The sequence below is a fragment of the Triturus cristatus genome, chromosome 6 (assembly GCF_964204655.1).
Source record: "Triturus cristatus chromosome 6, aTriCri1.1, whole genome shotgun sequence".
Taxonomy (NCBI): domain Eukaryota; kingdom Metazoa; phylum Chordata; class Amphibia; order Caudata; family Salamandridae; genus Triturus; species Triturus cristatus.
Window position 1 is genome coordinate 1563910828 of NC_140589.1, and position 27118 is coordinate 1563937945.

At 43.2% G+C, this 27118-nt stretch overlaps 1 protein-coding gene across 1 annotated transcript in view; it reads right to left on the reverse strand.

The window, feature by feature from the left end:
• PLEK (pleckstrin) overlaps window positions 1–27118 on the reverse strand; it is a 392598-nt gene that overhangs the window by 293400 nt on the left and 72080 nt on the right. The window contains exon 2 of the mRNA XM_085612714.1: window positions 5753–5908. Within this exon, the coding sequence (XP_085468840.1) occupies window positions 5753–5908 (156 nt within the window). The remainder of the gene's footprint in view (window positions 1–5752; window positions 5909–27118) is intronic.

Below are 27118 nucleotides of genomic sequence, written 5' to 3' on the forward strand. Positions count from 1 at the left end.
TTCGAAAGGTAGCCAGTTGAGGGCTCTAAGGTCAGGGGAGACGTGACAGTTTCTTTTGGAGCCTGTAATGAGTCTAGCTGCTGAGTTGATTGAAGCTCCTAGGGGGGCCATCGTCGAGCTGGGAATCCCGCAAAGAGAGACACTCCCATATTCCACTCTTGGGAATACTAGTGCTTGAACTGCCAATTTAAAGTAATTTGCGGGGAGGAAGGGTTATAGTATTCTCAAGGTGTTCATCTGAAAATGTGCTCTTTTTGTTGCGGTGCTAACATGTTTCTGCATGTTTCGATTTTTATTGAGAGTTACTCCCAGTGATTTCGCTGAGTTGATAATAAGAGGTTGGCAATTGAGTACTGCTAGGTGTTTCAGCCAACCATTAATGATGGTTGATTGGTTGGGGGAGCGATTAGGAGGAATTCAGTTTTGAGGGTGTATGGAACTCTATCCATTAGTGATAATAAAAATGTGTTTTCTGTAGAATATAAAATAGGTTTCCATGCACTACAGAGTATGGACTCTATTCTACTGACCACCCGTGACAAGCTGTGTTTTACCAGACCAGAAATGATGACCTCAAAGTAGGACTATTGCAATTAAATCTGTCTGCTGCATTTGATATGATTGACCAGGCTATTTTGGTTGATCATTTCTCTACAGCGGACCTTGCAGGCAAAGCACTCAGGTGGTTCAGGTCGTATATCTGCAATCAAATACAGTTTGTCTTTCTACCTCTCTTTTCACTCTACAGTGCAGTTATTGTACTGTGAAGTTCCACAGAGTTCTGCCATCTCCACTATTCTCTCACGGTGGGCATGTGCTGAGGATGGAACCCTTCAGTCGTCACAAATGCCCATCGGAAAGGGCTGGTGCTCCCCCCATGGGCTGCCCAACTACAGGCCTCCACTGGGGATGGTGACACTTTTATCGGGAGACCTAGGGTGGTAGGAAATTTGTGCCAGCCGGTGATCCCACAACTTTCCCACATAGAAATGTAAGGAAAATGTGATTTTTCTAGCTAAATTTTAGGTTTTTGATGGGAATTCTGGGTAAGAAAACGTTGGGGGATTCCATGAAAGCCACAGTTCCCTGGACCCCCCGAGTGTCTATTTTTCAGAAATGTCTGGGTTTGGTAGGTTTCTGTAGATGGCTACCAAGACCAGGACCAAAAATGCAGGTGACCCCTTGAAAAACCAGGCCACTTTGTGACAGATAATTTCAATGCCTCCACAATATGTTTTGGGCCCTTCCCTGTTGTGGGAATTAGGTCCACCCACACAGTTGAGGAAGCATTTTTAACGCAAGATGTGGGGGAACGCTGGGTGGTAGGAATTTTGTGCCAGCCTGGTGATCCCACAAATTTCCCACACAGAAATGTGAGGAAACTTTGATTCTGTGAGACAAATTTGATGTTTGTAGTGGATTCTGGGTAAGAAAATGTTGGGGGATCCTACGCAAGCCACACCTTCCCGGACTCCACCCGGTGTCTATTTTTCAGAAATATCTGGGTTTGGTAGGTTTCTCTAGATGGCTGCAGAGCCCAGGATCAAAAACGCAGACGACCCCCTTGCAAAACCAGGTCATTTTGTGATATATAATTTTCATGCTTCCACAATACGTTTTGGGCCCATCTCTGTCGCGGGCACTTGACCCACCCACACGAGTGGGGTAGCATTTTTATCGGGAGATCTGGGGGAACGCTGGGTGTTAGGAAATTTGTGCCGGCTCCGTGATCTCACAACCTTCCCACACAGAAATTTGAGGAAAATGTGATTTTATTTTTAGATAAATTTCAGGTTTGCAGTGGATTCTGGGTAGGAAAATGTTGGGAGATCCACACAAGCTTCACCTCCCTGGACTCCCCCAGGTATCTAGTTTTCAGACATACCTGAGGTTGGTAGGTTTCTGTAGATGGCTGCCGAGACCAGGACCAAAAATGCAGTTGACCCCTTGAAAAACCAGGCCACTTTGTGACAGATAATTTCAATGCCTCCACAATATGCTTTGGGCCCTTCCCTGTTGTGGGCACTAGGCCCACCCACACAATTGAGGTAGCATTTTTATCGCAAGATGTGGGGGAACGCTGGGTAGTAGGAATTTTGTGCCAGCCTGGTGATCCCACAAATTTCCCACACAGAAATGTGAGGAAAATTTGATTCTGTTAGACAAATTTGAGGTTTGTAAGGGATTCTGGGTAAAAAAACATTGAGGATCATACGGATGCCACACCTTCCCTGACTCCGCCCGGTGTCTTTTTTTCAGAAATATCTGGGTTTGGTAGGTTTCTCTAGATGACAGCCGAGCTCGGGACCAAAAACGCAGGTAACCCCCTTGCAAAAACAGGATGCTTTGTGATAGATAATTTGTAAGCCTCCACAATACGTTTTGGGCCCTTCCCTGTTGCGTGCACTTGGCTCACCCACACAAGTGAGGGAGCATTTTTAACGCAAGACCTGGGGGAATGCTGGGTGGTAGGAAATTAGTGCAGGCCTGGTGATCCCACATTTTTCCCACACAGAAATGGGAGGAAAATATCCTTTTTTATCGGGTTTCCTTAGTTGGCTGCCAAGCCCGGGACCAAAAACGCAGGTGTCCCCCTTGCAAAACTGGTACCATTTTTATCAGATGACTTGAGGGAATGCTAGGTGGAAGGAAGTTTGATGCTCCCCTCAGATTCTAGAACTTTCCATCACAGAAATGTGAGGAAAATGTGTTTTTAGTCACATTTTGAGGTTTGCAAGAGATTCTGGGTAACAGACACCCGGTGAGAGCCGCACAAGTCACTCCATCCTGGATTCCCCTAGGTGTCTAGTTTTAAAAAATGTACAGGTTTTCTAGGTTTTCAGAGGTGGCGGCTGAGCTAGGGCGCAAAATCCATAGCTAGGCACATTGCAAAATAAGGGTCAGATTTCAGTGGAAAACCTTGATGTTTCCACATTGCGTTTTGGGCCGTTTCGTGTCCAGGGCGCTAGGCCTACCCACACAAGTGAGGTACCATTTTAAGCTGGAGACTTAGGGGAACACAGAATAGTAGAACAAGTGTTATTAACAATTGTATTTCTCCACATTTGCACCTTCCAAATGTATGACAGTATGTCAGAAAGAAGTCATTTTGAGAAATGCCCTCTAATTCAAATGCGGATTTGGGTACCCACAAATTCAGAGATGAGCAAATAAGCACTGCTTCTAAATGTCATATTTTGTGCCAATTCCGGAAATACATAGGTTTCCTTGATATCTATTTTTCACTATTTAAACTTTACCAAACAAATTGCTGTACACTCGGTACACAATGAAAAAACATTGCAAGGTTAAACTCAGTTATTGACTCTGGGTACTTCGGGTTCTTGGTGAACCTGCAAGCCATATTTATTCCCACAGATAATAGAGTCCAGCAGATATAACAGCATATTGCTTTTGAAAATCTGCCAAAGTTGGAAGAAGCTGCACATGAAAACATACGCACAGATGGCTGTCTGTTTTTTTCAACTCAATTTCGATAATTGTTGTCTTTCAACTGTTATATTTTATAGAAAAACCATGAAAGATCTACACAAATGACCCTTTGCTGAATTCATAGTTGTGTATAGTTTTCAGAAATGTGTAGCTTTCATGGATCCACCACAGGTTTCATACCGGTTTTCGCCCCTAACTGGAAGGAGGTTGAAAGCACAAAAACTAGGAAAAATTATCTATCTTCCAGTAAATTGCCAAAACTGTGTTGAAAAATGTGGTTTTCTGACTCAAGTCTGTCTGTTCCTGAAAGATGGGGAGATGGTGATTGTAGCACCACAAACCCTTCATTGATGTCATTTGCAGGACAAAAAAAACAGACACTTTCTTCTGCAGTCCTTTTTTCCCATTTTACCCCAAAAAAACAGAATTTAGTTGTATTTTGGCTCATTTATCAGTCCTATCAAGGTAAATCCACAAACCCTGGGTACCTTTAGAATCCCCTGGATGCTGGGGAAAAAGGATGCACATTTGTGCCTAACCGCGACCTACCCCCAAATAGCCAAAAAGGTCTTAGCACAGGGACGGGAAAGTCCTAGCAGTGAAGTGGTTAAACTATTGGTGGAGCCTCTGGTAACCTTGGTCTCTCCTTTAACTTCTATTATGCAGACCACATCAGTTATTGCTGAGACTCAACAAGGCATCATTTAATTCCATTAGTCACTGGTAAATTGCCTGACTGCCATTTAAGGTGGTATGGTACCCAATTTACTGAAGGTGAATGGGTACAAGCCAGATGTGCTGATCATAGAAGGAGATGATCAGTGCCAGTACATGTTGACCCACTCAGACATGCCCTGTGCAATTATTTGTGCAGTATTTGAAACATCTTGCAGGCACCTAATAAGGTAACCTCTCCTTTAAAGTAATCATTCAGAAGGTTTGTCCTTAAAAAAAATAGACTTTTATTCCCTCTTTAATAAGGGAGAAGCAATTCACCCTGTGCTATTTGACTCTCCTTTTACAGTAATCTGACATTTGCACAAATTAATCAGGTCTTAAAATCCCTGCATTGGCTCCTAGTCACATGAGGGATCAATTTTGTTTTTCAAAGTCTTACCTAATACAAATAAGGGATGATTTCCCTTCACATGCTTCTAGTGGCAAACACGTCTGCCAGGCTTCTGCACTGCCTCTCACAGACACTACTTCAGATTCTGCCATTTAAGCCATGGCGATGTAGAGTAGAGCCTTCCCTGTACTCTTGTCTGGGCTCTAGAATTACTTAACATTGACTCTTCAAACAATTTAGGAAGGAACTCAAGAAGACCCTACCATTCTGTTAACTTTTCCCCCCCTGTCTTGTTGGTGGCTTTGTTGTTCTTTTTTGTGTTTCAATTTGCCAAGTACCATTGGCTGTTTCCTAGCACAAACTATCCCTTTTGTTGCTGTGTGCTCAAGAAGAATGGACCGAGCCTCATTAGCTTAGTGCTGTCCTCACTTAGACAATGTAAACATGCTCTACATTGGTCTCCTCAGACACTTAGTCAATAGCCTATAATCAATCCTGAGGCTGGAGGTAGACATGCTTAACACCCTGAACACATTATTTCTGCTCTCAAGGCCACACAGTGGCTACCGAGCTCAAGAACAATCTCTTTCAAATCCCTCAGTGGGTGATCCATAGTACAGAAAAGCCCTCTGCATCACTCAGTGGGTGATTGATGCATAGTCCTGGACCAAAAATTGTACAATCTAAAAGACTTGATTGTTCCCTAAAGCATGAGTCAACTATGTTCAGGTTGCAAGATGTTCTGATTTGTATATGCACAGTGCCAGCCCACACACCGAACACCAAAACATACTACACAGAACCCCAAAACATACACAAATCCCCTCTCTTCCAACCAGCTGTAATAAATTAAACAGCTACTTTCTTGGTCATCCAGAAAATGCTATGGGGCAACGTCAGGATTAGAAAAGCACTAATAAAATGTTTCAATAAGCAAGTCACGCACATCGTTTTTTTCGTCATTTTACGTTGCCATGCTATTGCGCTTTGTCACTTTAGCCTCCCTCAAGTTACGTTCCCAAGTGGCAACTGTAATATGCAACGCTACAGAATGTATCATGAGCCTGTTGAGGGAGGAGGCTGTGTAGCTTGTTGATTTTTCAGAGAGAGAGAAGTGAGTGAATCATTTTGCTCCATATTGCAGTAGGTTTACTTTTGATTAACTTTTACTTATTGAATTATGTTAATATACATGCTTTAAAAGAATGTGTGATAGCTGCAAGTACTTACCATCCTTTTACCAAAATCCTGGCAGGGACTAGTGAGGGCACTTCCTTTTAATGGAATCATTCCTTTTGGGCTGTTATCACTTTTCTTGTTGTAGAACTCCAGCCCATCTTCAAGCAAAACAACCCACATTGGCTTCCATTTGTTAAAAATGCTACCCTGCAAGACAAGCAATGGAAAACAATCTGCATGAGTGATGCACACCATATATTAAACCCACTAATATCCATTGGTGGAAATTGGCAACATTGCCCACACAAGCACAATGTTTTAGTTAAAATAATGGTGGTAATTCTTGGCAACTTGTGGGCATCCATGGTATAATGCTCATTGCCCACCCTGGTATATTGCTAGCCCGAGCAAAATGCTGGGAATGTCCAGCACGTTGTGGACATCCGCGCGCCCCGGTCTAAAGAGGAGTGGAATGTCAATTTTTTTCCTAAGACAAAGGAGGTTTGTTCCTGATGAGAACAGTTCAAACAACAAGTATTTGTTCATCTAATGACAGTGGGATGGTTTGACTTCAGTTAGTAATTGTGTCCCTGTTGTCTCACTTAGTGATGTACATTTCTGCATACCTGAAAACCTTGTTCGCATTTCAGTTGATGATGGTTGATTGAACATTTGATTCTATAGGTCTGCTAATGAGTAGCACCTGGTCATTAGTCCATTGAGGCAAACCTGCTTTTTTTCACCAAGTGCTGTACATGGGTGAGGCAGGCTGAGATGTTGCTGTGGTCTACCAGTTCACCATCAGTCACAACCTGATTTGGTTGTGATATCAGAATCTAAAGCTCTTACATCTACTAGGACTGAGTGATTAAAACATCTATTATAATTGAGTCAAGTCAAAGCCGAGAGTGGAGGTCCTATTTGACTCTCCTGTCACTATGGGGTTTCCACAGATGCTTACAGGCCCTACACATAAGTTTGGGTGTATGCTAGACCAGTGATACTCAAAAGTATGGATGCCCTCCTGACATTACATGTGGCCCCCGGGTCAACAGTAGACCTGGGCTGCTGTTTTCTTGACTCAGCACTATGATTAAAAAGATGTTAAATAAACGGGCAAGCTTTTATTTAAACATTATTTGAAGTTAGAGAAAGGAAGTAACTAGGTTGCCCTGCATTGCTTAGCTTTAAGAACACCATCATTTTTAAAGACATATCGCAGCAAAAGTGCAAAAATATCTTAAGGTCTCTTCAAAAATCAAAAAGTGTATTTCATTAACATGTAGAAAAATCATTTCACCTTAGTACATTGGATTATGTCAGTGCATTGAGAAGTATTTTCTTTTTGAGTTATAGTTTTCAAAATTCTGAAACATTCATTCCCCCGCCATCCTGAAAACAATGCCAATAGTAAACTAAGTAGCAAGTCAGTTATTATGTGCACTCTTTGGATGGCCTGGGGCCTATTATACATGAATAACATTTTAGTTTATAAAATCAAACACAGGAGAAGGTTTTGTACAGCACAGATCCTAAAGTCATGGTTTTCTAATGCGCAATAATGAAGAAACCGCTGTGACAGCATCAATGCAGCCTTGGTCACATGAAAAACAAAACTTTGTGGCCCCTGAAAAAATGTTTGGGAGTACCCATATGCTAGACCTGCAGTTCTCATCAGATAACTGAAGTGTTACCCCTTTTTTATTGCTGTGCACTGATCAAGCCCAAACTTCCTTCTACCTTCCATATACCCCCATAGAGGAGATTAGTAGTGTGGTTGGGTGGCCAGTTTCCTAAATGTTCCTGGAATAGAAGTTTTTCATCACTTATGAACGACTGACTCCCCATTTGTGAAACTTTCATAGATGTATATACTTTTCTTGCTACCTGAAAGTGTGGCTTGAATTTCTCATTCTGATGAAAATTAAACAGCCTAATAGAACTGAATGTGGCACCCTTATTTTATCCGGGCTCTGCAAACAAAAAAGCACTTGACGCACAATTTGGAATATGAGCACCGCTTACAATATCTTGTGCTATATTAAGCTATATGCAGCAAATTAAATGTAAGCATTTAATTGCAGAAGCAAGGGAATTAATCCTATAGAATCATATACAGAATTATACACAGAGATAGATTTAAGATTTTTAAGAACCTTTCGCTGTGCAGCGGGCAATTGGCCTGACTTTCCAAGGGGGGCAGAGATCCTCCTGCATGCGGGTGAAAAGTGATTGTGCCCACCTGCAGGCAGATGCTGCGGTTGTGCCAAAGATCTTCTACTCCATCTAAACGTCCCCATCATGTGGAGCACTCCTGGTGCGCCTCCAGATCGCATCTTTGCCTTTGGGCCTGTGTCTGTAACATGGTGCTGAGGCAACATATTCCTTCATTTGAATAGGGGCTAAGTTCCCCAGCAAATGAGGGATTGGCTCGTTGAGGCTGTGCCAGCACAAACGCAATTGCTGTTTGTGAGGATTCAGTGTATGCAAGCAATGCAAGCAATCCGTAGAAGCCACAAAACCACACTAAATGACTAACAGCATAAAGTGAGAAAGAAACACCCCTGGGATTGAACCAATATTTTGAAGAAGGGGTGACCACAATTGAAGCAAACAGCTACTCTGCCAAGCCAGACCTTTTAACAGAAGCAACGATTATCACACCCGGGTGCAAATTATCAGTGAGCACTGAGGGCCCTATGTGTGACAGCATAGCTTTTTAATCTTTTAGGCAAGTCTCCAAATGCAAGATAGACCTTCTGACTTTCCCCAATGCTTGTTTTAGGTGAGCTAGGATGAAAGGGCTGGCGTTGTCAGGACAGTCTCACCAGTCCTTGGGAGGGAGACTTGCATGCAAAGTGCTAGCAGAGAATGCAGATGTTTAGTCCATTGCGTCAGCCACAACTTGCCCAAAGACCTCCTGTCACCTACACCATCACTCACTCATTCCTAATTTTCAAAGTTTATTAAAACAAATTTTCTTCTACCTTTTAATGGCCTCCCAATACCACCTGACTTCTGGAATTCCGTATAGCCCTCAAGACCTGGCTGTTCGAATACGCCTCCAGGACCTGCATGCACCTGGATACACTATCAGATGATTAGCTGACCTTTATAAATCCTGATTAATTGATTGACATCTCAATCCACACGCAAGTGTCAATTCACTAGGAAAAGTGTATTAAGAACGAACACTCCCCACTCTGCAAACAAAACAAACTTGTGGCATTTAAAATAAAATTAGAAAGAACAGAGGGCCAAATTTATCAAGCTTCTGTGTCGCCCTTGCACCACGCAAGGCAACGTAGGGCAGTATAAAACCTAGAATGAGAATAACCAAGACACGCAAGCCCACTTTGCGAGACCCTGCGTGGCTTGGTACATCTGGAGTAACACAAGGCAGCGCAAGTCGTTGCCTTGCGTTATTCAAGTCTCAAAAGGCGTTCCCTGGGTGGGGCAAGGGAGTTCCTACCTATCTACCTTTGAATTTTAACGCATTCCCAAATTTACCAACACAGCTAAACCTGGGTATGCGTCTAAATGCTACACCTTCCCAGGGAAGGTGCAACCAGGAGAAACATCTTTATTTCTTCTCATTGTTTCCTCTTCCTAAATATGCTGCATTCTGCAGAACACTTAGAAAGAAGAAAGTGCCTCCAAGGATAATTTTTGTGCAGGAAGGTTCCACTTCCCGCACAAAAGCAATCCTGCCTATAATGCAAACACCCTTGCAACATGGTGCAAGGGTGCCTGCATTGACGCAAGGCAGCACATTGTGTGCCAACACAAGGAGAGGGCAAGAATGCACCATATAATGTTAAATATGGCAGTTCCTGCCCTTCCACGCAGCAAGGTGTTGTGCTGTGTTGTGTTGCGTGAAAGTAAGATAAATCTGGCCCTCACTTTATATTCTAACTTTCAACGCCTCTCAAATAAAAACATTGCACCCTTTTCCACCCTCCCTCAGTAAGCCAGAACTTCAATACTGAGGTGCCAGCACTTCTAGACATTGCAGAAAAATCTAAAGGGTGACGAGAAATGACACATTTGTTTTGGTCCAATCACATTCCCAGTTATTTTCAGTATATGCCTTTCCTTAGCTATAAATACTGCAACATTCTTAGTCATTCATTTTTGCTCAGAGCGCGTGCTTCGTGTTTCCTTCAACTCTACAGCCGTGCAGGGAGGTGCTGCTGTGTAAGCAGTGAGTGTGCTCGGCCCTGACCTTTCTCGAGCGCGGTCACTGCGTGGGTGCACAGGGAAGCTTGCGACAGCCTTCGGTGACAGTGCCCAGGCTTCTTAAAACAGTCGGTCAAAGCCCATTCCTGGTTCAGTGACCAAGATTCTCCATCTCCTCACACTGTTTTATGAAAACTCATGTCTATATAATCAGAAAGTATCGAAAAGAGGTGGTCTCTGTGCCCTTCATGGCCTAAATGATGAGACGCTGAGATGCCTACAAATGTGGCGTGGCCAATTATTACAAAATGTAACATGGTTCAAATATTCAAGAAATATATGAATAGACGTGTAAAACAACTCATAATGTAAAATAATGTATATTTGATATATGGATTTAGACAACTTGAGACCCACTTGGCAGCTGCAAAGAAAATGGCGTCTTTGGTTTCATGATAATCTTAGACCCATCTTATACGCTGAAGAACTTCATTGGCTCCCCCTCCAGCCATATGTAATCGTCAAGACCGGATAAAAAAAATAGCACTAGACCTACTTGGCTGAGAAAATATCCACCTCTAGCAGACTATGCAACACACACACAGCATGGACATAACCAGACTGGAGAAGAAGAACTGCAACAAAAAAAACCCATCCATTTCCATATATGAGCACAGGTTCTAGAATAACATTCTTGTCAGCATTTAAACTGCTCAAACCCTCCTTCGGTTCCAGAAGGAACTAAAGATACACCTACATCTTAACACCATAAGCCTTCTCATTCCTTCCTGCATATTGTGTGAAACTCTCCAGTCACACTCCTAGGCCCATATAATTTATAGGGCGCACTACCTTGTGTGCACACCAACGCACCTTTAACTGGGTGTGCTAATAGCAAACCAGGCCAGTGCACCCACACACAGTAAGTGTGGTGCCCCCAGCTCAGCTGCAAACTCACACATGGGGTCCATAGATTTGAAACTGAAGGTTCTTCTTTCACCCTGCACGCAGCACCCTGGGCTGAATTGAAAAGAGGGCAGCGAACCTCTTGCAGGTAGGTGCTATGAATGACTGCACCCACTTGCAGGTGATTTTTGGGAGGGGGTGGGTTCTCACAAGGACCCCCTTTACACCCTTCCATAAAAAATAAACATTTCTCTTTGTATTGCAGAAGATAGACCCAGCCATTCACAATTCACTAAATCTTATTGATTTCAGATCACCCCTCCACAAACTCTTTATATTTCACATTTGACTCATCACTTAGAATGATTCCTTCACATTAATACAGTACCTAACAATGCCAATTATTACCAACGTACACAAAAGTAAATCCAGCATCTCATCTAGCTGATCTAGCCATGGTGAAACTGCCATTCACTCACTGGTTATCTCAGGAATAGATTTTGGAAGCACAGTACTGGCAGGGATATCCCCACCACCACGTTACTGCTCAAAGCTGTTCTACACTCAGCAGCCAGGCTCACCCATGAAGCAAGCCAATATGACCACAAAACTCCTGTTCTGCTGGATTTACAATGGCTTCAATTCACTTCCAGAGTGACTTTCAAATGATCCCGCTTAACCCACCAGCCCTCCACAACAACAGACCCCATACCTAGCCACCTAATGGACATCTCCGACAGTGAAAGAGACTTCGCAAGTAGACACTCGCTATTCATGGAAGTATCCAACTTCAAATCTTCAGTCGCTCAGACAAATCATTTGCCAGGGAAGAAGTTTCCTCTTGGAACTCACTGCTACCTAACTGAGAAAACGAAATCAACTCTGCACCTGTGAGAAACACCTAAAGGAAACCCACTTTAGGCAGTACCTAAACACGGCTAAATTTGACTAGAACTACTCTACAGGACACATTCTTAACTCATATGATGTTGTTGTTACAACACCCAATGTCTGTTTTCCTCTTGCCTTCTTATTTAAGAATGGATGATCGTTTCTCTTGTATGTGAAGTGCCCTTGTGCTTGTTCTGTAGTAGGTACATTATGGAAATAACCTAAACAAAAAATACAATGACAATATTGCACAATTATACCTCAGCGTCATCATTCATTTCTTGAATTCAGTCACTCAATCAGTGAAATACTCACTCACTCCTTCACATCCTGACTCACTCTCATAATGACATATCACAATTCATGGAGTGGGTGGGCTTTAGGATCAAGTTAATACCTTAAATTGAAATTGCTTTTGTTTTTTAGAGGTCACTTAGGCACTTGCCTGTCTTACATTTACAGAATCCAGCTTTTAAGGGCAGCTATTAAGGCTTATCATGTACCATCTTACTTTTTACCAAACAATATCTGGATGATCTAGCCCTTTTATAAGTTATCATTGGTCGTTTTGAAATCCCTTGACCTATTACAGGGTCACTACGAAATAAATACCAATATTTTCTCCGAACTTTTCTTTAGAAAATGGCCGCTATTAAAACCATTTTTTCTATAAATGTAAGACATGCAAGACATGCTTAAATGGTGGGAACATTCAAGCAATAATCAACCCGAATATGGGTAGGAACATACACTTGACTGAGGTCTCTAACTGTAAAACTAAGTATTCAGCATATATGTTGACATGCCCCTGTAGGGACACAGAATATGAGCAATAATTATATATTTTGGATTATTGTGATAGCCCTCTTACAATATCTTGTGCTATATTAAGCTATGTGAAGCAAATACAATGTAAGCATTTAATTGTAGAAACAAGGGAATTAAACCCAGAGAATTATATAGAAACTTACACAGAGAGATAAATTTAAGCTTTTTAAGAGCCTTTCGCTGTGCAGCTGGCAATTGCCCTGACTTTCCAAGGGGGACAGATCCCCATGCATTGGGTGAAAATTGATTGTGCCCACCTGCAGGGAGCTATTTCGGTTGTGCCAAAGATCTTCTTCTCCATCCAAATCTCACTCTCATGTGGAGCACTGTCTGTGTGCCTCCTGATTGCATCTTTGCCTTTTGGCCTGTATCTGTAATATGGTTGGAGGCAACATATTCCTTCCATTGAATAGGGTCTGGGTCCCCCTCCAAATGAGGGATTAGCTCTTTTATACTGTGCCAGCACAAAAACAATTGCTGTTTGTGAGGATTCAGTGTATTTCTTAGACATACCATTTTTCGTCATTGTTTTGCACTGCAGGCAATGCATAGAGGCCGCAATAGCACACTAAATAGTTAACAGTATCGAGTGAGAAAGAAATACTCCCGGGACCGAACCAATATATTAAAGAATTGGTGACAACAAGTGAAGCAAACAGCTGCGCTGTCAAGCCAGACTTTTTAACAGAAGCAACGATTATCACACCCGGGCGCCAATTTTCAGTGAGCACAGAGGGCCCTATGTGTGACATCATAGCTTTTTAATATGTTAGTCAAGTTTCCAAATGCAAGCCAGACCTACTGACTTTCCCCAATGCTTGTTTTAGGTGAGCTAGGATGAAAGGGCTGGCGTTATCAGGACAGTCTCACCAGTCCTAGAGATTGGAAGACTAGCATGCAAGGTGCTGGCAGAGAATGCAGATGTTTAGTCTATTGCGTTAGGCACAACTTGCCCATAGACCTCCTGTCATTCACCCCATCGATTACCCATTCCTAATTTTCAAAGGTTATTAAAACAAATTTCCTTCTACCTTTCAACGGCCTACCCATGCAACTCCGCACCATCTCCTCACTTCAGGAATTTTGAATGGCCCTCAAGACCTGTCTGTTCAAATAAGCCTCTGGGACCTGTAAAACTTTCAGTTGCAATTCATCAGGAAAAGTACATTAAGAATGAACACTCCCCACTCTGCAAACGAAAGAACACAGGGCAAAATGTATCAAGGTTCTGTGTCAACCTTGTGGGGCACAAGGCGAAACAGGGCAGTGCCAAACGTAGAACGAGATTTATGAAGACACGCAAGACCACTTTGCGTGGCTTTGCATGGCTTGGTAAATCTGGAGTAACACAAGCAGCACAAGTCACTGCCTTGCGTTACTCTGTTCTCGGAAGGCGTTCCATAGCTGGGGCATGGGTGTTCCCACGCATCTAACTTTGGTCTTTAGCGCATTCCCAGATTTACCAAGACAGGTAAAGCTGGGAATGCATCAAAATGGTACACCTTCCCAGGGAAGGTGCAACAAGGAGAAACATCTTTATTTCTTCTCATTGTTTCCTCTTCCTAAATATGCTGCATTCTGCTGCACACTTAGAAAGAAGAAAGTGCCTCTGAGGATTGTTTTGGTGCAGGAAGGCTCCACTTCCCACACAAAAACAATCCTGCCTATAAAGCAAACACCCTTGTACCATGGTGCAAGGGTGCCTACATTGGCGCAAGGCAGCACATTGTGTGCAAGCGCAAGGAGAGATCAAGAATGCACCATATAATGTTAAATATGGCAGATTCCTGCCCTTCCACGCAGCAAGGTGTCGTGCTGTGTTGTGTTGTGTGAAAGTATGATAAATCTGGCCCTCATTTTATAATCTAACTTTCAACGCCTCTCAGATAAAAACATTGCACACTTTTCCACCTTCCCTCAGTGCATTTCTAGACATTGCAAAAAAATCTATGGGTGCCGAAAAATGACACGTTTGTTTTGGTCCAATCACATTCTCATTTATTTGCAGTAAATGCCGAACTATGCCTTTCCTTAGCTATAAATACCGCAACATTCTTAGTCATTCATTTTTGCTCAGAGCGCGTGCTTCGTGTTTCCTTCAACTCTACAGCCGTGCAGGGAGGTGCTGCTGTGTAAGCAGTGAGTGTGCTCGGCCCTGACCTTTCTCGAGCGCGGTCACTGCGTGGGTGCACAGGAAAGGTTGCGACAGCCTTCGGTGACCGTGCCCAGGCTCAGTGCTTTAAACGGGAAAAAATAAGTGCAGGTACTCATTAATGTGAGCTAGAGGTGTGGCTAGGGGCGGGGCTAAGGGCAAGATATGATGATACATGACTTCTGTAGCAGTTGCAGCCCATATCAAAACACATGAGAAATGCGTTTATGTAGACAAAACAGGTTAACTCATTACACAAAATGAAGGCCAAACAGGATGATATGTTAACAGATCCTTGTTTAGTAATATTTGCTGCTTCTTAATGCCATAATGTTATTTTTTGTTTGGCACAATACTATATACTCTCAAGCGTACACACACACACAGAAACAAGCAGACATGTACACAAAAGCATTCCACATATTCCCTTTAAAATATTTCCTGAAAGTGTCCTGATTTTCCTCCTCTTTTTCTCACTTTTCTCACACACAAAAACAGGCATACACAAGTTGGCAAGCACACAGACATAAACAAACACTCACACAAAGTCTCAGGTGAGATTAAAGCCATTTTAAACTTCTTGCCTCCCATGGCTTTCTAAATTGCCACTGTCCATGTGCTGCCTCCATACTTGTGTTTGCCCAAATGCACACAATAGTGTGAATACGATTAACAGCATAGGGCCTAAATGGCCCTCCACTGTCAAACACAGTGTGATGGTGAACACAGGGACAACATTTAAACACCTGATGGAGAGAGGCGGGGAGCAGGCTAAAGCACTTTCAGCTGAAGTGAATGGTCGTTGTGCCCCTGATTGACGGTGCAGGGTCTGTCTAGACCCTGCACTGTTAATCACAGCATGACGCAAGGCAAGTCCTCTCAGACACCTGCGGTCTCAGGGCATTCAAATGGATGCTGCTGGAATCTTCAGCAGGGACTCTGCAAAAGGCTACTGTGCTTACAAGCTCATGAGAAGCAGGGCATCTACCCTGTGCTAGAAGAGATACCTAACCAGTGGCGGCTGGTGAAATTGTTGTTTGTGTTAAAGTACACAGAGCAGGCAGGGCATGAAGCAGGTGCATCACTAGCGCCAAGGTATGCCTGCCAGAGGGCAGGCCTGGCTTGAGCAGGAGCTTGGACCTATTTGAAATTAAAAACAAACGTGGCTGAAAAACAGTGCACATCCACACTTTTGGTTATACACGTTTTCTTCACAACATTATGTGATTAGGAAAACAGTGATGCTGTATTTTTCAGTCATTAAATAGACACCACAACACAGCACAATTTAATAAAAAGAATAATAAGGGAGACTCGCACTTTTTCTTAACTTGTAGCTGTCATCACAACATGTAAACAGTAATTAACATGCTGTGATTACTGCCGCAGTCGTAGATAGTTGTAAATGTAAATGTACAGATATTTATATAGCGCAAATCACCAACCGGTCTCTAAGCGCTTGCTTAGGGAACCCGTCCTGGTATTCCCCTGTGAGATTACCCAGCAGGGCATTCACAAGGTGAAAGCCAGGCATCCCGCCGCGAGGGGCCATTGTGGAGATTAAGCAAGCTATTGCCCAGAGTCGCAGAGTGTGAACCCATGAATCAAGTATACACTGGAGCGAGAAATATCGAGTCCATGGACAAGTTATGGACTCAAGACCCAGCTGAGCCGGGAATTGAACCCTGGTCCCGGGCTGACCTCTGCTTCCAGGTCTGCCTACTCTAACCAGTGAGCCACACTTCTCCACAGTTTACTTTACTTAAAACGAACTGAGCAAATTGAAGGTATGTATGAAGCTAGTAGAGGCACAGTTTACGTGAACCAGGTAACTAGAGCACTTGTGAGCCAGTCCAGCCAACAGACGATGAGAAGTACCTGCGACAGCAACAGAGCACGCCCCTTGCAGCACTCCTTGTCTTCAGAATCGTGAGAGGTCAAAAGTGAAATGGGCCGCACTTGGCCCCTCGACTCAAAAAACCACATAAACAGTGGATGCATTTTCAAGGTAGACACCAACTCTTAACATCGTTCCCCTGTGTCTGCCACTCCCTTCTCCATTAGATGAATGAAGCTCTGCGGACCCAGCCTTGAGCCAGAGCAGTAAACGCCCTAAATGAAGCATATGCCTCACCGATAAAACCGGTCACGCCTACCACAGTGATGTCACTGCCCGGTGTGTGCCTTCAAAGTGAAAATCTTACTCGTTCAGCACATGCGCAAATACAGGCCCACTCTTCAACTACACAGAAAAAAATCCTTCATCCCAACACAGCTATTGTCTTTTTAAGTAGAGCTGCTCATTCGCTCCCATCCCCCCCCCCCCATGTTAGTGGGGTGAGGCCCCTCACGTCTGATAACACTAGCTGCTGCTGTAAAATGAAACCTAACCGGAGCCTGCAGTGCCGTCTATTAGCGTATCGGTACTCTCCCTGGCTAAAGAGAAGTGCCGGTACTGACGGCCAAAAAATTAGGAAGTGCCGGTACTCAGTACCGGTGAGTACCGGCCCATTTAAAGCACTGCCCAGGCTTCTTGAAACAGTCGGTCAAAGCCCATTCCTGGTTCAGTGACCAAGATTCTCCATCTCGTCACACTGTTTTATGAACACTCATGTCTATATAGTCAGAAAGTATCGAAAAGAGGTCCCTGTACTGCTTAAAAAATAAGTGGTCTATGTGCCCTTCATGGCCTAAATGATGCTGAGATGCCTACGATTGTGGCGTTGCCAATTATTACAAAATGTAACATAGTTCAAATATTCAATAGCTATAAAAATAAACGCCTAAAGCAACTCATAATGTAAAATAATGTATATTTGGTATATGGATTTGGACAACGTGTGGCCCACTAAGCATCTGAGGGGGTGTGTTCTCACAAAGACCCCCTTTACATCCTTCCATAAAAATAAATTCTCTGTGTATGGAAGAAAATAGACCCAGCCATTCACAATTCACTAAATCTTATAGATTTCTGATCATCCCCCTCCACAATCTCTTTATATTTCACATTTCACCCATCACTTAAAATGAGTCCTCCTAATTAATAAAGTAGCTACCAATGCCAATTATCACCAACATACACAAAACAAAATCCAGCATCTCATCTAGCTGATCTAGTCATGGTAATACCACCATTCACACACTGGCCATCTCAAAAATAGATTTTGGAAGCACAGTACTGGCAGGCATAACTCCACCAGCCACATACTGCTCAAAGCTGTTCTACACTCAGCAGCCAGGCTCGCCCATGAAGCAAGCCAATATGACCACAAACTCGAGTCTTGCTGGAATTGCAATGGCTTCAGTTCACTACCAGAGTGACTTTCAAATGATGCTGCTTAACCTACCAGCCCTCCACAACAACAGTCCACCATATCTAGCCACCTAATAAACATGTCCGACAGTTAAAGAGACTACGGAAGTTGACACATCATTTGTTAGGGAAGAAGTTTCCTCTTGGAACTAAAACGAATTCAACTCTGCACCTGTAGGAAACACCTACAAGAACTCAGGCAGTACCTAAACATGGCTAAATGTTGATGAAACCGGCGCACGGCTCTGTGCTGCCCAAGAAGTCAATCATGAAAGGGCTCAGCTGTGCCCTTCAAGAGCGCTCATTCTGGACACTGCCTCGGGTGCTCGCTCACGTTGATTTAGAGTTTCCTGTTCTGGAAAACTTTGCCTTTGCACATTGTCATCTACGCTTTCTATTCCCTCATTCTATTCCATTTTAATTTTAGAGTGTTTTTGTTGTTTTCGAACAATCCTGTACGAAGCCCTGCACAGTAAGGGCCAATTTGGTTAAGAGCGCCCACACACACATAGAATTGGAAATCGCCACCATGGACGCACATTTTGCTTTGGGGACATTCATTCTGAGCAAATCAATCTCAGCAAACTTCCCTCACATTTATGTGATTGGGATGTTTTTGAAATATTTGGGAAGATCTGCTGCATTCCTGATTATCATCAGAACACTTGGTGATGAGTGCGATTTTGCAATTCAGAGAAGTAATGGGAAAGGGAAAACATTGAGCTGTAGATATGGGATTCACTAAATAGAATGACTGCAATGATTGAGCCAGACAAAAGTAAACTAAAGGTTTTACTTAAAACACCAAACTCAATATATTTAGAAAAAAACTGTAATATTTGTCAAAAGTCAACGTAAATTAATGTGCGTGAATGAATGCAGCCGACAGGCAAGTTAGGTCACAATCTTCCATGAAAAGCCAATTACATTAGATTTAAAATGAAAAATATTTGTCAGAGAAATTGGGCAGAATTAGGCGAGGGGACTCAAACTGTGAGAATTTTCCCTCATGTATCTATTTTTATTTCATATACAGTATCACTTCCAGTGAAACAAGCTTACATTGTTTAAGGAAAAACAAGCTTGTAGCCATATGTAAAGAAACGTCATTTAAAAACATAGGTTATCCCCAAAGAAAAAAATTGATAGAGGCATATAAACACAAGGGAAAAACATTCTCCTGTTGGTCATTTGGATCACTGTGTACCTTAACTTGGGGCCATGTATGTAAAATTCCTTCTGATTGGACAGCACACACTGTTTAATTGGGACTGCAGCACTGGTGTGCTAATATACTTTACATGTGTAGGACTGCTATCAGTTATCTCACTCTCCCTCATGCTGTCTTCTTGTCTTCCTAGAACCACCCATTAGGACTCTCATGTTGTTCATCTTAATGCACAACTGGCTAGAAGAACTGGAGCTGGTGATTGACAACTCAGTCGCAGACTACTCAACAGAATGGATGGGGTTTTTTGTGCATTTTTCAATAGCTTTAACTTGTGTCGAAGGTATTGGAGCTCCTCACTAAAGCACCAGTTACATTATATAGGGACAGGTTCATTTTTAGGCATGGGGAGATTAAGTGATATGACCAAAATCACAGCATGTTGAGTTGACGCTGTGACTCAAACTTAGTTACCCAGTTCCAAAGTCAGCAGCTCTGGCCATAGTGCCAGATAATCTTCCCTATGTAAGTTGTATCCTAATTGGTCAATAAACTTCATTACTTTGGAGGTACTGCATAAGAGATGGAAAAATGACACATGCTGCCCATGTAAAGCAGAACAACGTTTGAATGATAGGCCGCATTAGCGCACGTCACACAATCCAAATAACCCTATAGGGTTGGAACACAAGGTTACACCCTTATCTGTGACTGTGGACAGTTCCAATTTCATAAATCCAGCCACACGTTTTTGGCCTCTCTTAACCTTTTTGTGGGTGTGCTCTTGATGCCTATAAATAACATCAAAGCTTTTTGGACCATTTGTGTGCCTGAAAAATTTATACAAAGGTCTTCCTCAGGGATCAAAAAATTCCAGAACAGACACATGGATAAGGATGTATCCTTGTGTCCCAAGTCTACAGGGCCATCTGGGTTTAGACAAGAATAAGGAGGACAAATTTGAAGCTCCTAAATTGATGCAATCAATGTTGGACACTTATCTTCGCTATATGGGCATTTGTCTTTGACATTCATTTCAGTCTGTGGATTGATGCTAAATGTTGTTATTTCTTTACTGCGTTAAGTATTCATGTGATTGTATTGTTATCGTTTTGTGATGTAAATAATTCTTTGCAGCTGCTGTTACTAATTAGTCAACGCATGTGCTATATGTCTTTAATAAATTTACAGTGATGTCTTCTAGCTATAATTTTTCATGATGTTTTTTATTTACAACTTGCAAATTTGTAGTGTTTATCAGTAAATGTCTTTAATCCCTTTTTGCTTTATGTGGAGGTGTAAGACAACAGTTAAATAATTATTGGAAGAATGTAAAATGTGTTATTGAAGGTTCAGGCTTGTAGTAATTATGCAGCCTCTGAAAAGGGCCTAACAATTTATGGTTTAGGGGTTCTTCTATTTTGTTGTGTAGTTTGTATGGACCCCTCCCCCTGACTCCTCAAGTGGATCGCTCCCCATATGTGGATTTAACTTTTAGAAAGTTGGCATTTTTCTGCCTTAGCTCTTTGGTGCTCTAGCCTGTCTCTGGGTCACATGAGTGGGTTTAGTTGACAGTTGGGCTTTATGTATTCCTCCTAAACAGCCACACTCAATAGAGAGCTTAGGTGTCTCAGGATGGACCATCACTGGCAGGATGGTAGGGAGGAGCTGGGCACAGCCCCACTTACACTTGAATAGGATGTTTCCTGCCTCCAGACAAAGGGATGCATGCCCCCTGTAGTTAGTATGGAGACAAGGAAAGGAAGGCAGGGTACCTATGCACTTCAAAGGCCTGCCTCTAGCAGCTTCCCCCAGCTTCAAAAGCAAAACTGGGTGTAAATATTGGAGCTGAGACACCTACTCTTCTATAATCTTCTGTACCTGTGGATACTCTGCTAGACAGAGGGGCTGCTGTGCTGCTGAAAGGACAGCTTCTCTGCTAGGTGGCTGCTCTGAAGGACTGCTGGCCTGTTGTGTTGACCTGCAACCTCTGCCCTCTAGTGTGGGTGAGAAGGACTGGACCTGCATCTGTTAACCCCAGGATCACCAGAGTAACTCCAATGCCTAGTTGGCTGGCCTTCTGACTTGAGCCTCAGGGACAGAAGACTCCAGCAACTCGACCCCAGCACCTAGACTCAGCCATCTGTGAGCCTACCCTGCCAAGTGGTGCCACCCCAATCGTGGACGCTAGAAAGTGGGGCTAAGGCGCTCTGCCAGCCTCTGTGGATCCAGCGGAAAGGACGCATCTCCTCTGCTGCACGGTGCAACCCTGAGCAGAACCAATGCATTGCTGCTGCAGCATGGATCGGCACCACCGCTGAGACCCGCAACACATCGCAGCCCGTGGCCCCATCAGAAATGCCGCTGAGCGACACATCCTCTGCGCAGGCCTCGCTGGATTCCACATTGCAGCCTTGCAGTTCCTTCGAACCAATGCATTGTCCAACTGAGCGATGCATCCTCAATGCCAGACTTTGCATCGCAAGCCCTCGTCAATGGGATCCTCGGAGAAGACACAAGAACTTGCACCTCTGCCTCGCCGCATCTCGTAACCGATGTATTACTTTAACTTTGCGACGCATCTTCGACTCAGTTTCTCAAAAAGCTTCGCAAACCAGGATTTATGTTCCTTTTTTCAGCGAGCCTAACTGGCTCCCTGTAGCCATCCCCTGCTCCATCAAGGTCGATCTGAACTTGTGACCTTTGCCAGGTCTAGCATAATCACATATTCACAGTTGGCGCTTTGTACTTTTGCGCACTATTTTCACTGAAATCTTTAAAATTGCATATCTCCATTTATACTAATTGGATTTTTTGTTATTTTGGTCTTGATAGTTTATTAAAAATTACTAACTTGGTGTTAAGTTGTTCACTTTACTACTGAAGTGTTGCACAAATGCTTTATACTTTGCCTCTAAGTTAAGCCTGTCTGCTCTGTGCCAAGGTACCAGAGAGTTAAGCACAGGTTAATTTAGGGTTGGCTTGTTCCTCACCCTGACTAGGATGTGGTTGCTGCTAGACCAGAACTCACCCCCCAGTCAACCAGCAACCCAATTTCTTCCAAGGTTAAATTGCCAAGTGCATATTAGGACATTTGGCCCCCTTTTTTTTTATTTGAGAAATATAAGTAGACAATACGTAAATATCACCAAGCAAAGCATACATAGTTCAGCAGACACCAAGCAAAAGAACACACAAAATAACATTTTGTGACGAAGCCTCATAATCGAAAGGAAATGAAATCCACATCGAAAGTTAACCTCATGAAAACTGTTTTATTAATACTCGTGTGGCTCATTCTGTACACACCCCTTACTTTGTGTCTCTGTCGTTTAGACCTGAACAAATGTGAAGGGTACCACTGTTACAGAAGCCAGGTTTGTGTAGGTGCAGACAACCATGCATCCATCTTTCACTCACCCCCTCTGGCACATTGTACTTAAATGTAGTGCTTCATGATGTTCTGTGCTTTATTTCATAAGCGTACCCCTCTACTCTCTTCATTTCCTGCGCTGCACCTCTTAGCAACTGTAACAATATATATAGACACACACACATACACTTGTGAGCATCACACGTCATTTCCATGTCGAAGGAAATTCCTGAAAGACCCTTTGGCCTGGATACACGTTATCACGGTAACGCCCGGTGACTCTGCAATTCGTCTTTGTGCAAGATAGGCTTATTGGTTAGAACAGAAACCACAACTGCTGATAGGGCAGAATGTTATCACACATTTGACCGGCGACAGCATTTCCTGAAGCTTCTGAATGTATTTCTGTCTCCCCACTCATCAAACAGGCTTTCAGGATGCTGGGCTCGCGGTATGATCAGCAGTAACATTCCTGACAGGATCCAAGCTGCCTACTTCTACACGCAGATCATCTTTGATACCCACAGCCTTTTGGAAGAATTCCAAGTATACCGTAAGATAGTATGACTATGATCCCGAAATGCAAAAAGACTTTTCAGAGTGTCCCTTAAAACTATTCCTATGCAAGTGACACCCAAATACACTTTAGAGGACATTCACGAGTTGCATGTGGTACAATGTAACATAAACAGATCTTAGTTTCTTTGACTGAAAGAGACATCCTCCCCAGGACAAAAACCTGGGCTACATCATGGAAATGAGCAGATCTCTGGACTTCATGCGTGTTCATTCTTTAACAACTCTGCTGTCCAACAAACAAATCTTGAACGATTCATTCCCCTAATACTGTCAGAGAGTATTGGTGAAACGGGCAGCCCTCAGCTCTCGTTTAGATGATGTCAATCCTGCTCTGTATGTTAGTCTACCTAATCCGGAAACTCCAATTGGCAATGTATGTGTGGTTTTAAAAGAGTCTATATTTCTAGTACTATAACACCCTCGCAATGGGATGTCCCAGTGCTACTGTCATTTGTAGAATTAAAAAACCTCAATAACAAATTTTCATCCTCCCTGGTAGCCAAGCCATCTCTAACTCACGCACATTTTTCTCAGACCCACTGAATGAAATAGTCTTACAGTCTCTTCTCATGAAAATGTTTCTGTAGGTAGCGGTGTTTTATAGATCCTGTAGATCAGATCTGGAATTCTTTCCTGATAAGACTGTGTCTTTATCCCATCATTCATGGCCTTCAGAACTCAGATTGAAAACCCTGTGTTCTAAAAGTACACCACCAGAGCCTTGACACCATGTACATAATATAGCCTGCTATAAAGTGCATTAATTCACACTCATATACAAGAAGAAATATCAACTGTCTCCATAACTCCTCCAAAAATCTGTTCTCTTACGGCTTTACTTTGTGCTCCTAACTGCCTCTCTCTTACCTACTTCACTACCATTCATTTCCCCAGGTCCAGGTGGACAGACTCTGAATACCCCCAGGAAAATCTGTGATTAATGCTCTATATATCTTACTGTGGGCACGCTGTATAAATGCGCACTTACCGGAATATGCAAATGTTTAATAATCCACAAATGGGCAAAATGTGACTTTTGTGGAAAAAAAATATATTTGAAATGTTAGTCTGTATCGTCATCAGAAAACCTTTATTTATTAGTAAATAAATGCACATTTGTGGTACACTCACAAATACAGTTTTCACTTATACCTTGCTTTAATGTTAGAGGTAGCCCCACATCTGCAGGTTTTTGAAGTACTCAGAATTGAGAATACAGGCATTCCCACAAGGATTCATCAAAAGAGGTAAGTACTTTCCCAATACGAAATTATTTTATCATAGACACACCTGCACTACAAATAAAATAGATAGGTCTTAGATTACCTTTCTTCAAATATTTCGGATCATGTTGCTTGACTAAGTTATCTTGGAGAAGGTTCTCTATGTAAATATTTAAAAAGAAATGCATTTAATATTAAACAGATCATTTATTGAACCATATAATCCCCAAGGGCCGCAGGTATCTGCAGATAAGAATAATGGAACTGATTGCAGCAGGTAGAGAAATGTACGGAAAGCTGTACTTGATATTGACAGAAGTTTATTCACGCTTGAGACGAGTCCTGGCTGCCGAGGGAGCCGGGCTGTGGTGAAGCAGCTCAGACCTTCTGCATGCAGGGCAGCTGATTTGGCCAAATGACAGTTTCTCTTTTTTGCCCAGTGAGCTTTAACACATTCTGCTGTTTATACACTAAACGTTTGAGTGTATCGGAATGTGATGCAAAACAGCGCAAAGTCACACAACGCATTGCGTCGATTTCCTTACTATTCTAGAAGCCTGCAGGTGCAGCACAAAAGTGCGCAGAGCCACACAAGCACCCACGCAGCACTTAACCCACAACTCTCCTGTTTGGGGACTGGAGCCATTTTAATGACAGAATAAATTGGCACTGCAAAGGATTGTTAGGCTGATCTTTTTCGTTGAAACTAATGTGCAGCTCACAGCTCCGGTCTCAATTGTGCTTTACCCAAAGCATCCATTATCGAGGTATGAAACGTGCTACTGAGCAGCTTTCACCCTGACCTTCAAAGGAAGCATATGTGCCACAATCAGGATCTAGTGAGTCATTCGCGTTGCTAGCATGGCGTCTGGTGTGATAATGAATCACCCACCAGCAAACCAGTTTCTATTCTCTTACCATATTGGGCTTTAGCAACAAGATTATCAATAGTGTTTTTATGTATTTTCTACTCACTTCGTAATCACTGTTTCCATTTATTAATGTGGAACAAATGCAACTACATATTTATGTTTTTTTGAAAACACTACACATGACGTTTTATATAGCTACCGTGGCGTTTTGATTTAATTTATGCATTTTGTTAGAAATGGCCGTTCTGGTTGGCTCGGTGCACCTAAGCCTGGCAGAGCCTACCACTTTAATCAGGGTAAGTAAGTTACACATCTAAGATCAACCCTGCCCACCCCTTTGGTAGCTTGGCACAGAACAGTCAGGCTTATTATCCCAGAGGCTATTCGTACACACACACACAGTAACACAGCGAAAACAATACAAAAAGACTCAACACACATATTTATCTGAATAAAACAAGACCCAAATTACAAAAATCCAACATACACAAATCAAGATATCACTGTTGCAAGATAAAATCAAGTATAGCTTTTAGAAATCAAAAATATCTCCAACTGGGCTATTTTTTCGCAGTCAAAGACTGCACAAAGACAGTCTGACCTCGATGGAGAGGGGGCCGGTTACGGAATCAGGCAGACCCCAGTAGAGTATATTGAAGGTGTCATGAAAAACAAAGACAAGACAAAACATAGAGGAGGTGAGGCGTTGCAGAGGCCAGTGCAGCGTTGGTTCCTTACTGTTGCAGGGGATGTAAGAAATTGGTTCCTTACTGCTGGGCAGGGGAGGTGATGCTGCAGTAGCAGGTGTAGTACCTAGGTTCCTTACTGTGGAGTGGTGTCAATGCGGCATTGAAGATCAGGGCACAAGGCTTTGGCTTTGCAAGATCGATGCAGAAGTATTGGCATTGACTGGACTGGGGCTGCGGAATAAATCGGGGCGGTGCATTGTGCTTTTCACGTGCGGTGCAGTAGGCTCTGGTGCAGGAATCTGTGTGGCGTCGATGCTGGAGCGCTGTCATCGGTGAAGTCGGGGCTGCGGTGTAAGTCAAGGTGGTGCATTGTGCTCTTTACGAGCGATGCCATCGGCTCCGGTGCTGGCAGTGCACTCAATGTCAGAGTTGATACGTTGCGGTCATCGGCAACCAGGACTGTGGTGCAAGTTGGGGCGGGCAATCGTACTCTTCACTAGCGGTGCACTCGGCTCCGGTGCAAGCAGCAGCGTCATTGGTGGCATCAGGGTTGCTTTTCTTGGGTTGCAGCACAAACCACTTGACTCCAAAGACTCAGGAACTGGTTTTGGCACCACTTGCCTCATCAGAAGAGTCCAAGTGCTGTTAACACGAACAGGTGAAGTCTTTGATGGCCCTGAGACTTCTTAACAGGCGGCAAGCTCAACTCAAGCCCTTGGAGAACCTTGGAATGAGGGTGTAGAAAGCAAAGTCCAGTCCTTTCACTCCCAAGACAGAAGCAGCAAAGCAGCAGACCAATACAACAAAGCAACCAGCAAAGTGGTAGTCCCTCCTGACAGCTATCCAGCTCTTCTTCCTGGCAGAATGTTCTCAACCCAGAAATGTTCTGAGTATATGATGTCACAGGTCCAGTACTTATACCGATTTCAGCCTTTGAAGTAGGCAAACTTCAAAGAAGAGTCTTGTAGTGTACAAGACACTTCCTTTCCCTGCCCTGGCTGGAGACACACTACAGGGGGTGGAGACTTCTTTGTGTGGGAACAGGCACAGCCCTATTTAGAGGTCAGTGTCAACTACTCCCACCCCTCTAGCTCAGGAAGACCCATCAGCCTGGTGATGGGTCATCAGGATATGCAGGGCACACCTCAGCACCCTTGGTGTGACTGTCTAGAGTGAATGCCCAAACAGCCCAACTGTCATCCTGACTCAGACGTGTATTCAAAGACAGGCAGAGGTACAGAAAG